This window comes from Cyanistes caeruleus, chromosome 7 (genome assembly GCF_971803275.1).
Source record: "Cyanistes caeruleus chromosome 7, bCyaCae1.hap1.1, whole genome shotgun sequence".
In the NCBI taxonomy this organism is placed as follows: domain Eukaryota; kingdom Metazoa; phylum Chordata; class Aves; order Passeriformes; family Paridae; genus Cyanistes; species Cyanistes caeruleus.
In genome coordinates, this window is record NC_141707.1 from 5,910,804 (window position 1) to 5,923,151 (window position 12,348).

General features: G+C 46.9%; 1 protein-coding gene across 34 annotated transcripts in view; it reads left to right on the forward strand.

Annotated features, from left to right (window-relative positions):
• The first annotated feature begins 2,624 nt into the window (after positions 1 to 2,624).
• Positions 2,625 to 12,348, forward strand: part of LRRFIP1 (LRR binding FLII interacting protein 1) — a 100,363-nt gene continuing 90,639 nt past the window's right edge. For all 34 annotated transcript variants that reach the window (XM_086896189.1, XM_086896193.1, XM_086896194.1 and 31 more), the window contains exon 1: positions 2,625 to 2,815. In XM_086896189.1, coding sequence (XP_086752315.1) covers positions 2,726 to 2,815 — 90 coding nt within the window. In that variant the 5' untranslated portion in view covers positions 2,625 to 2,725. The remainder of the gene's footprint in view (positions 2,816 to 12,348) is intronic.

The following is a 12,348-nucleotide window of genomic DNA, read 5'->3' on the forward strand; positions in this document are numbered from 1 at the left end:
TTCTTCCTCTTCCCTTCTCCCTTTCTTTTCTCCCCTTAATAGTCGGTTTTTGGATTAAAAATCCTGCCTTAGCCCAAGGCTCTGCAAATTTTTCAGCCAGGCAGGCAAACATCAGTGATGCAAATTCTACTGCACCCCTGAACGGGGAAATTCCTTGCATGGATACGGTGATGCAGCTGCACAGGTGGCTGAAATCCCTGGGTAACAGGGACCTAAAAATAAGGCACTGCCCCGCCTCTTTAGCCAGGATTGCTCAAAGGGCAGGGGCAAGTGTGAGGCTAAGGGCTCAGGGAATGAGTTATGCAGAGCCTGAAAGGGTGGTAGCGCTAAGCCAGGGCTTGGGGAGGTGAAGAAGGGAAGCCTGAGGGATATCCAGGAAAACCAAACCCAGCAAAGCTTTGCCTCCAGGGTGAGAGCTCAGTTTAAAGCCCTTGTGCTGCCTGGCAAAGCATGTCCTTTTTAATCCACTTGTCTGGGGTCAGAGTAAACCTGACACCCAATCTGAGGGTGTGACACACGTTCTGCTGCCCGAGCAAGGTGGGGGACTCATCCATCTGCTTCGGCTGACAAAATAATCATTTGATTCTTGCAAAGATAAACAGGTGCAAGGAGCAGCATCGATGAAGTATCACTACCCAGTCGGTCTGAGGATGACTCAAATTTCAGGTGTCGTACATGAAAAGTGCCAAAAAATATTGAGCAGGCAGGTGTTGCCTTTTATTTCAATTAATTTTAAATCAATGGTAAAATTAAAGATTTTACATAAAGATTAAATGGAGCTTTCTGGTCAGAAGGGAGTGGGTGGGTTTTGTAGCCCTTTTCTCTGTTTTATGTAATAACGTGAGCTTGAGAGACTTTAATTCATATTTAGGGAATTAGCATGAAAATTGAGGTATAAGGGCTGTGACAAGAATCCCAGAAAATACATGTTCCTTGTCAACATGAATTAATTAAGCACTGATGTACTTGACACTAAAATTAATCATGTCCACTTATACTTGATAGGAAAATTCATTGTTGAAGAGACCCCACAGGGCTATTAAGATGTGTGAGGTGTCATGGCACGAAGAGTTGTGTTTCTGTCCTGCTCCCCTTCTATTTGTGGCAGAGGAACCCTCCAGCTTTACGGCTGGTGAGGTTTCAGTGTCCATTTCCATGATTTCCATGTGTCTGGTTCTGGGTTCCTCAGGACAGGAAGCTCCTGGAAGGGTCCAGTGGAGGCTGCAGAAGTGATGAAGGGATTGGAGCATCTCTGAGGAGGAAATACTGAGGGAGCTGGGGCTCCTCAAGAGGAGCCACAGCTGAGAGGGGACCTCTGTAATGTGTATAAATATCCAAAAGGTGGGTGCCAGAGCTTGGACTAGGCTCTGCTCCATGGGCCCAGCAATAGCACACGAGGAACAGGCAGATGCTGATTCCCAGGAGTTCCACCTGAACAGGAGGCAGAAAATCTTTCCTTGGCAGTGACCAAGCAGGGAACAGAGAGTCCAGAGAGGGCGTGGAGTCTCCCTCATTGGGGATATTTCAGAGTCCTCCGGACACAATTCTGCGCTTTGGGATGTCCCTGCTGGAGCAGTGAGGTTGGACCCTTTGTGGTCCTGTCCAATTTGACCTATTCCGTAATTCTGTAATTTCCTAGAGCTTGGCAGGGAGCCCAGGCACCCCAGCAGGGCTGAGTGAGCAGGAAGGGGCATAAGGGGAGCAGCAGGGACCGCACACACCCGGATTTTGGCTGGCGAGGAGCGTGAGCAGTTACCATCCCACCCACACACCGATTTCGGATGGCGAGAACAGCGAGCAGGGTCCCTCATACACTCCCCCTTCCCCTCAAAATTTCAGGCGGTGAGAGCAGCGAGCAGAGACCCCCAAACACACCCCGATTTTGGGTGGTGATGGGAGCGAGGAGGAATCACACACATACCCCGATCTCGGGTGTGAGGGCAGCAGCCAGGGACCCCCGAACACAGCCCGGTCTCGGGTGTGAGGGCAGCAGTCAGGGACCCCCGAACACAGCCCGGTCTCGGGTGTGAGGGCAGCAGTCAGGGACCCCCGAACACAGCCCGGTCTCGGGTGTGAGGGCAGAGGGCGGGGATCCCTGAACACAGCCCGGTCTCGGGTGTGAGGGCAGCGGCCGGGGATCCCTGAACACAGCCCAGTCTCGGGTGTGAGGGAAGAGGCCAGGGACCCCCGAACACAGCCCGGTCTCGGGTGTGAGGGCAGCGGGCGGGGATCCCTGAACACAGCCCGGTCTCGGGTGTGAGGGCAGCGGGCGGGGACCCCCGAACACAGCCCGGTCTCGGGTGTGAGGGGAGCAGTCAGGGATCCCTGAACACAGCCCGGTCTCGGGTGCGAGGGCAGCGGGCGGGGATCCCCGAACACAGCCCGGTCTCGGGTGTGAGGGCAGCGGGCGGGGATCCCCGAACACAGCCCGGTCTCGGGTGTGAGGGCAGCGGGCGGGGATCCCTGAACACAGGCCGGTCTCGGGTGTGGGGGGCAGCAGCCAGGGACCCCCGAACACAGCCCGGTCTCGGGTGTGAGGGCAGCGGGCGGGCACCCACAGCCCGGCCCCTCAGGGCGGGGGGCGGCGGCGCATGCGCGGGGCGGGGGGCGGTGACGGCCGTGCCGGCGGAGGCGGCGGAGGGAGCGGGAGGGTCGCTCTGGGCCGGTGGGCAGCGGCTCCGGGTTCGGCTCCGCTCCGGGCCGGGCCGGTCGGGACCGCCCCGCCATGGGGACGCCGGGCGCCGGCCGCAAGCGGCTGCCGAACCGGGAGCGCCTGACGGCGGAGGACGATGCGCTCAACCAGATCGCCCGCGAGGTGAGCGGCGGGAGGCGGCATCCCCCCTTCTCCCTTCTCCTCCATCCTCCTCCCCTCGCCTTCCCCCCCGGGCTCCCCCGAGCGCCGCGCAGGCGCCCCCGGCCACCGGCACCGCGGCGGATGAAGGGCGAGGTGGAAACCCTCCTTCGCCCCCGGCTGTGCCGCCATCCCCGGGCACCGCTCCGGCGGTCGGTGAGGGAAGGGCGTGAGGTGCCGGAGCCCCCCCGCTCCAGCACCTCAGGAGGGAACGTCCATCGCCAGCCACTGCTGCTGAGAACCACCGGGATTGGTGTTAACCGCTGGAAATAGGCCGCTCGGGTGTGTTATGGATACGTATAAATCATAGAATCACAGCGTGGTTTGGGTTGGAAGGGATCCCAAGAATCATCTCGTTCCAAGCTCCCTGCATGAAACACCTTCCAGTGTCCCAGGTTGCTCCAAGCCCCGTCCAAGCTGGCCTGGAACACTTCCAGGGACGGGAGTGAAAAATGCAAGCCAGAATACTGCAAGGTGATGCTGGGTGTGGGTATAAGCGAACCCTCTAACTTGGAAACTGGTTTTTATATTGCTGCCCACCAGACGCTGCATCGTGCTCAATGTGACTTTAACCTTCAAAACCAGCTGATTGCTGATGCTTCCTGCCTCCTTATTCTTCTGCACACTTATATTGGTTCAGTGGTAACCAAGATAATGGCAATTTGGTTTTTATGTTTACTGAATCTGACCAAGTCTGTTCTCCATCCTTGCCATGGCAGTCCTCCAGTGGGGGAAAAGGGGGATAAGCAGCCCTGGGGTTTTTCTCCAGTAGGAAGCCTATGAGAAAGATGGAGAGGGGCAATTTACAGGAGCATGTAGTGACAGGACAAGAGGGAACATATTCAGACTGAAAAAGAGCAGAGTTATATGGGATATTAGGGAGAAATTCTTCCCTGTGAGGGTGGTGAGGCTGTGGCACAGGTTGCCCAGAGAAGCTGTGGCTGCCCCATCTCTGGAAGTGTCCAAGGCCAGGTTGGGTGGAGCTCTGAGGAACCTGGTCTAGTGGAAGATGTCCCTGCCAATGGCAAGGGGTTGACCTGAGGTCCTTTCTGACCCAAACCATTCTGTGATTCAGTGTCTAAACTGCTGCAGTGCTGCTGCTGAAGGCGGCCATCCTTGTCCTCTGGCATGGGTTATGTGTGTCAGGCCAATCGGTGTTGGTGTGGGTTACAAGAGAAATTGCTCTTCTGGAAGAATTTTAGATCTCTCTTGGTTTCCTTTCCTGACTCACAGCTGCAGCAGGATCAGGTGAATGCTAATGTATGGCTTATTTTTGGTGGCACTGGCTGGCAGGTTGAGTTAGCTGTGACATCGTGTTCCTTATTACTACCAATGGCTTTCCAATTGTTGTGCACCATTTTCAGGTGGTTTGTAGCATCTTTGGAATACATTCAGTTGGCTGAGCTTTGTGTGAGTGATTCAGTGTGTTCTCTGAAGTCAGATTTTTGTGGCAGGGTGATGAGAAGGTTCCTAAGGATGGAGTTTGAGGTAGGAGGACAAGAATGTCTCATGTCCTGGACATGAGATAGCAAGTAAGAGTGATTGTGCTGTCTGTTAGAGTAATGATAATACTCCAAGAATTGTTCTGGGATGAGGGTTTGAATTCCACAACTGTGTCCTGGCCGTGCTGTCATTTGATTAAGGAAGACATCAGTTTCTAACAAGGAACCCAGCTGCTCTTTTCTGTTGCACGTTTTTCTCCCACTTTCTCTTTTCTTTATCTTAGATCTGCTTTTCCCTGCATTGTGTAGTGGTTTGAGGACTCAAATATTGTGGTGGTTTGTGGCTTTTTTTTTTTTCCCCTTCCTTCTCCTGGGGTTTGTTTAAAGGACAACTCCATTTGCTCAAGAAGCCCAACACAAGCATGTCTTTTATCTTTTCCCTTGAGTGCTAAAACTGTGAACTGCCAAGTTCAAGGTTCAGCATTTTCCCATATTATTTTATCTATTTGCATTACTCTGTCTCAGAGCACTTTAATTGTTTTGTTGTTTAACTGCCTCTTCTCCACACAAAGGATCCCAGATGAATCCTTCTGTGTGATCCAGTCTTAAAATATGTCAGCTAAGCCTTTTGTCTCTCCTTAGCAAGGATGTTGAGGGTCTCCATGTTAAGAAGGTAGGAGGGTTTCTGATATTCTGGCTCTTCCAGCCTCCCTCACAGCTGTTTAGACAGAGCTGGGATGCAGACATGTTGCTTTTGCACACAGATTTTTCACTCCTGTCTTTGCTTTGGTCCTTTGTTATCCAGAAGCCAGGGGTGCTGGCAAGTTATTTGCAGATCCTAGAGTCTCATTTTCCCAATGTCCATACGGGAGCCAAAGAGAGCATCCAAACTAGACTGATTCACAGAGGTATCTTTTATTTTGTGGTTGTCAAAATATTTTGGCAAATCCATCGTTCTCGCTCTGATATGTGCTCCTATAAGAAGACAGCAAGACTTGCAAGGACTTTTTGAAACTCCTGCCATTTGAATATAAATTTGTTTGGATTTGCAGCCGGGATGTCTTGCTCTGTGTCTTGCACAGACCAGGAGAGAGCCTGGTGTGGTGAAGGGGGCAGTGAGGGCAGTCGGGAGGGGAAGTGACTGAGCAACAGGAAGGAAATGGTGAGAGTGAAGCATCTTGTAGTGTCAAGGGTTTAGCAGCAGTATTAGTCATGTTAATCAGTAGCACTTTTAATGTTTGAGGCATTAGACATCTGAAGTAGTTTATCACCTTGTCTAGACCTATTCAGAGCAGAGGTAGAAGGTGCAGTTACTGCAAATCACTTCCATCAGGAGAGGATAGTGCTGTACCACCAATCTGGCTGCAGAGTTTGACAGGCACGGTAATTAAGTGGATGGCAAATATGTAAATATAATTAGCACAAAACACGGTGTTCTGGATTTCTGACAGCCTCACAGACTGCCACTCAGGATTTGCTGTTCACACACCTGCCTTGTGCTGCTGAGCTTGTTTTTTCCCGGGCGTCAGCGAAGCCGATCAATGATCTGCTTCTCCGCTTTCAGGCTCGCCTTGACACCAGTAGATTGTTCTGTGTTTAGGTCAATGGAAACCTTTGGGCTCTTTCATTCCCCTTGGTGAGCACATGCCAGCAGTGTTTGCAAAATCTAGCAGTTTGATACTGCTCAAGGTCTGTGCCAGCAGAGCCAGCGGGAGCCACGGCCGCGTGCTGCGCGCTCATCTGTCCGGACGGAGCGCGTGTGGCTCGGGAAGGCACAGTCCTGCCCAGCTGAACCTTCCAGGAGCTGGCTTCCTGCTTGGATTAGATGGCTTTGATGTGATTACTTGAGACATTGTTTCTAGGGGAATATTTTTTTTGCTAATTTCCACTCCCCTAGCTGCAGGAATAATTGTTGTGTGAGCAGGAGTTTTGCAAATCCAACAAGGAGCTGATATTTCTCTTGTAGGCTGATAATGTTAGTTACTGTTTTTTATTTTCTTGAATGAGGAAGGACAAGGTCAATTTCTTGTTTGTATTAGGAAAGTAATTGACACCTTGTTTTGCCACAGTTTTTGCGGACAGATATGTGTTACACTTCTCAGAAAAATGATCCTGCTGTGTGTCCTCTCTGTGCTAGAAATCTTCATCCACCATTTTACAGAGCAGAGTTCTTTAGATAATAATTAATTTGAAATTAGTTATTCAAGCAGGATAACTTATTTTTATTGTTAAAGAAAGTAATGTTGTGAGGGTTGTGCCTTCACCCTTTGTACACTTTATGTCACTTCCAAGAACTGTCACCTACCTCTTTGTACATACATAATTATACTTTTTTTTTTTAAATTAGCATGATCCATTTATGGATCATACGTTTGATTATTTCAGTGAAGTAATCAGTTTGGGCATTGATCTGTATTTTTAGTGATTCCAAAACTGAGATGTTACACTGCTGTGAAGGAGCAGAAAGTGCTGCTAATTAGAAAAAGCTCAAAATGCAGATGAAACCAGCCAGGTTTAATGGTTACAGTGAGAAGGCACTAAGTAACTTCAGCAGGCTAACTTGGAGTTTAGGGACTAGTGAAGAGATGCTATGATGGCTGAATGTAAAATCTGTTAAATTGAGGGGTTAATCTGGGGGAGAAAACTCTGTTTTATACAGCAGTTTGGGTGACTTCCATAAATAGAGATGAAAACAATTTAGTACAAATTGAAGCTAGAGCAAGCAGAGTGGCTATTTGTATATGGGAATGCAAGCCACACAAACTTTATTGAACTGTTATGCAAACCAGAGCATTTAAAGCAGTGTGTTCCCTAAGGATATACTCCCTTAGGATATGTTCCCTATGTATTAGATCTGTGTGCCTCATTAGGGTAGAGGTGGAACTTTTTTGAGCAGTATTTGGCATTATAGATGTGTGAAGGCTTTTTTGTAAGCTGGGTGAATGTTCCAAGAGAAGCCCTTAGAAACAGCCTGGCTTATGTAGCACCAGTACTTGACTTATTTTTTTATTGCATTACTTTTTCCCTTTATGAGTGTTAATGTATGATCCAAACAAATGATCTGAAAAAAGCATGTCTGGCTTTTCTGTTCTAGAACAGAAAGTTATGAAAGCAAGGGATGCTCTTGGAGGGCTTGACTCAGCCTGGCTGACCTAAATATAGGAAGGAAGGAGGACTTTGTAGGCGAAGCTTGCCAGTAGGGCGTGGGGAATTGTTCTAAATTTGAGATGATTTTATGTGGCAAATATGCTCTTCTTCAAACACTCCTTTTTCCATAATGCTTTACATCCATATAGCCAGCAAATGGCATTGGCATCACTTACAATCTCTCCCAAAGTAAATGTGTGAAGGAGCAGTTTAAAGAAGTGAGATAAAAATCTGGAGACCCATCTCATGTTGGTTAAACTGGGGACTGGAAGCTGTCTTGCAATCTACCTCTCAACTTGAAGCAATTAGCTGCCTTTTTCTGTGTCCATGATTGGCCTGAGTCCCTTTCAGCTGTTCTCCTGCTGTCTGAGGAAGCAGCTGTTTAGGAACTGTGATTCCTGTTTCAGTCAAGCAAGGGACTACTGGTAGGATTAACAGCATGGGAAGCCCAGCCTCTGTCTTTGTAAGCCCAGATGCTGAGCTTGGCTGCAGGATGTAACACTAATCATTACCTCATCTAGAAGGATGTTGTTCCAGGCCTTTTGCTGGATAAAGTTGGAGCTCAAATGTACTTGCAAGGCTTTCAACACTGGGATCTCTTTTTTTTTATTATTTTTTTTTTCCATCCTTTGCTTGCAAGAAGCGTAATCCACGTAGTATTTTGGGCTTGTGAAGCAAGGTATTTGTCCCTCCTTGTCAAGTGAGCAGGTTGCCAAGAGCAGTGAATCTGTCTAGCTAGACTGGAGCTCTCGTAGGCAATCCTTAAAATAGCAGCTCTGAAATATCAGCTGTTGTCTCACTGGTGCTGAAATACTTTTTGGGGAGAAGCTGCCCACTGGAATGGGGGGTGGGGAGGAGGTAAGGGAGCTGCAGTAAACCAAAGTTTCCTTCAGAAAGGTGGCTTTGAGGGTTTGTATTAAACCCCAGAGAAGGGAAGGTGCATGGTCCCTTCAATACCAGAAGAAGAGAAAGCTCCCTGATAACTGGTGCTCTTGCATCTCTGAATTCACCAGTGTCACAGCTGGCCTTGCATGTAGTAGAAAAAGAGCTGATTTTTGGGCTTCATCACACAGTAAAGATGAGGGAAGTGCTTAAGGGCTTCTTGTCAGAAGACATTTGTAGCCTTTAACTCCCAAGACACTCTCCTTTCCTTCACCTTAGTTATGGAACAAGAAGTAGGCTGAAGAACTTTCCTGGCTAATGCTGGGAAAATAAACTGATGTGTGCACTGAAATGGGAACAAATAAATTTCAAAAATACATTTCAAAAGCATCCTTACAGGCAGATTTGGTGTAGAAGTTGCAAGACATGTAAGGCCTGGCAGTAGAAGATTTAGCTGTTGAAATGAAAGCTTGGTGTGGCACAGTAAATATAAGTAAAGCAGTACTTCAGTGGAAAGTATGTGATGGTTTTAGCTATGCAGGAAGAGCCCTGCAGTGCATGCAGAGTGCAAATGATTTCAGGTAGCTGAATGGCCACGTGACATAATTTTCTGTTATGAAGATGTGGGAAGTTCTGGTCATGCTGTTAAAAACTCATGGTTTTGGGGGTCAGCAGAGAGGGTACAAAAGTCTGGGAAAACACAGAAGCACTGTTTTGATGTTGGCAGGAATGTGCTAGAATGCTGCCCACTGGGAGAGTTTGACAAGTGTCCTAACCTAGAGCTCAGCACCAAAGGCTTTTCCAGTTAATATTTGGATGGTTTCTCATTCTGCCTTTAAAAAAAACTTAGCTAAGTGGCATGAGGCGTGAAGGACAAGGCTTGGGAAGCATTTCCCAATGAGCAGAGCTAATAGCACTTTTATGTCCTAACCAGCTGAGAATTTTGGGTTTTGAGAGAAGATACAAACAAACTTATGACTAATGCTGTTTCCAAGACTGAGTGTCGCTTGTTTTGGGATGTGGATGTGCGCCTAAACCAAAAACTGGGCAGAAATGGGTGGATCCCTGGCTAAACTCTGTCGAGTCCAGATGGATTTGACTCGTACTTGAGCATCCAGCCTGCAATTCTGTGCTCTGTTCCTCCATCCCCTCAATGTTTCATGTTTTCCTGCAAGTGAAGTTCTGATTCACTGTGAATCAGGGTGTGGAATTCTGAAAGGAGAGATGTTTGTCTTCAAATAGTTTGAAAAGATGTTTGTTTTAAGCTCAGATATAAAAATGTGCAAGTTTTAACAAAATTATCTCTTTCTGGGTTGAGGAAGGATGGATGTTTTGGGATTTGGATATGCTTGAACATAAAGGGCACAGCTCTGGTCTAAAACTTCAAGTGATTAGTTCTGACTTGAAAGTTTCACTGAATACATTGAAATAACTTTTGTTAATTTAAAGACTTAAGATCCTATTTGATGCCAAGAAAAACGAGTGTCTGAGCTAATTGCTCATTAAAAATGTCTGACCTAGAATTGGGAAGTTGATTGCTTTGAGGTACGCTTTCAGTAGGAAATAGCCTGGGTGTGATTGGAGGAGAGGCGGGTTTGCTCGGTGGCATCTGCTTTGCCCTTCTGTGTGCCTGTGAGCCAGCTTGGCATGGGCTATGGGTTTATCCACCTAAACACTCCTGCAGCTTCTCAGAGTTGAGCTGGAGACAAGGAAAGTGATCTGAAAGTGCTGAATCTGAGCTATGTTCCTGTCTCAGATGTACTGAGGAATGAGGAAGCCTCTTAATTTCTTATTGCTTCTACTCCTCGCTGGTTTATCACCTCTTTCCTCCTTCCTGCACACTGCTTTTCTCTGCAAGAACAGAGTTTCTTCTGTCATACAGCTTAATCCTCACATTAGGCTTGCAAAAACACCGTGTGCCTTGTGGTTCTCTGACACTTCCTGGGCTCCCGTGCTCCTTGAGACAATATTTAGATTTTCTTTTTGTGTTACATGTTGCTGTACAAGAAATCGGAGGCTTTGGTAAACCATAATTGCCAGGTGCACCGCCGTGGCCACGTTCCTATTTTTAATACCTGGTAATTAGGTATGAGAGTGCTTGTTGTCTTTGGCATGTGAAGAAATGCAAAGACAGTAGCTGGGTTTCAGGTTTGCAATTTCCTTTTCTTTTAGCTGTTGGAAGGTTTTTGTGAAGGAGACTGGAATATTCAATTTGTATCCAAACCTCTGTCGAAGAAATAGCAAGATAGTATCTCCAACTGGCTTCCTCAAAAATATATCCCTCAAAGCTGGGCTTTTCCTACCAGTATGTCATTACTTGCAGTTTTTGGACATAATTAGTGTCAGATTGATTAATCTCTCCCAGAACAGCAGAGTTTAATGGAAGAGAGTTCCACGAAAGGAGTTTATTTGTGTGTTCGCTGGTGTAGCTGTTTGGGCAGTGACTTGTGTGTTAATATTGCCTGCAGTGAAATGGTGATGCCTCTGTCCCACTGGTGATTCTTTGCAAGCCATTCCCCCAGTCCAACAGATGCTCTGCTCAGACAGGGAATGTAAAGGAGTAATATTTCTTTCCTCCTGGTTTCTGCTTGTGCGTATCTTGTGACCTTTCCCTTCGCCAGCATCTGATTTAAATTTAATATTACTTTTTTTTCCCTTTGCCCTCCTCTTTTGAGTACTTCCTACGTCCCAAAATAACCTTTCTCTAATCCCACTGAATACCATGTTTAGTTGAGTCTGTCTCTTGTGTCAGCCTTTGCCAGCCCTTTCCAGTAGGCAGAAATGGAATACAGGAGGATCTGGCACACTAAAAGCTGGGTCAGGTTTTTAAACTCATTCCCTCAGGTCAGATAGATTTCAGGCATCCCCACTTGGGTCTTCTAATTATGGAGCGTTTATCAGCTAACATGTTGGGATGACAGGAGAGCAAGGAAAGGCTCCTGCTGTGCTTCACATGCAGAAAAATCCCTGGGCTCTGCTCTCCTATCGGACTCTGGTAGCTTCACATTTTTTCCCTTTTAAAACACACGTTGCTTCAGAGTCAGATAGTTGAGATATGTCTTTTTTTTTTTTATCAGTGCCAAAGTGCTGCAGTCTTCACACAAAACCCATGAAGCTGTATTTGCTTCTGCTGATTACAAACAGAGGAAACAGCCTACTGCTTTGGGTTTTGGAATTTTGTTTTGTTTTAGATCTGTATTTATGTTTTGTTTCTCTCTGATTGCAAACTTGAAGTTCCTTCAACAGACTTGCCAGGAAAACAGTAGATACAACTTGCTGTGCTCTCAGGAAACAAGTCAATTTTTTTGATGGCCTGCAACTCCTATTTCTTTGCTGTGCATTTCCCATAAGCTGTTTTCCTTAAAATGTCCGTTCTCCCATATGAAAAAATGTGTGTGTTGGTCTTGGTTTGCTTCCCTTGCTGCATGTGCTGCCGGGCTCTAAGAGGATTTACACTGACAAATATGTTGAACCAACATCTGTTGAAAATGAAAGTAGGCTTTTGGGACTTGTTTTGTGATACCCAAAGGTCACACTGCTCCATTGTCTCTTCCATATGAAATTGAAATCTGCCCCCATGTGAAATGAGTGCATTGGAACAGTGATGTGACCTAACCTTTGCATGAACTGTGGAGGAATCCAGGGGCTCTGGGAAATAGTGTGGATGCAAGAGATAATGTTGGTATATGTAGAGAATGTCGCTGTTTTATTTATAGAGGGTTACACAGTGTTTTTAGGAATATTTGTGCATTCTTGTTTAATTACCCTGGGGGGTAAAAAAGTCATTATTTGGTGAAGTGGAGCAAGTGAAGAAAGGTTCTGTGTATGTGCTGGTGAAATGCTTTTGTATCACTGATTGAATAAGCACATCCTATCAAATTTAGCAATAATTTTCAGTCAAGAGGTAAGCCAGAACTTTCTGTCTAACCAATCTACAAATTTAGCATTAGAAAATACAGATCAGTGATCTTACAGTACTGTTACAAAAATCTAGCCTAATGTTTTTTTTAGGGGATGCTGAACCTG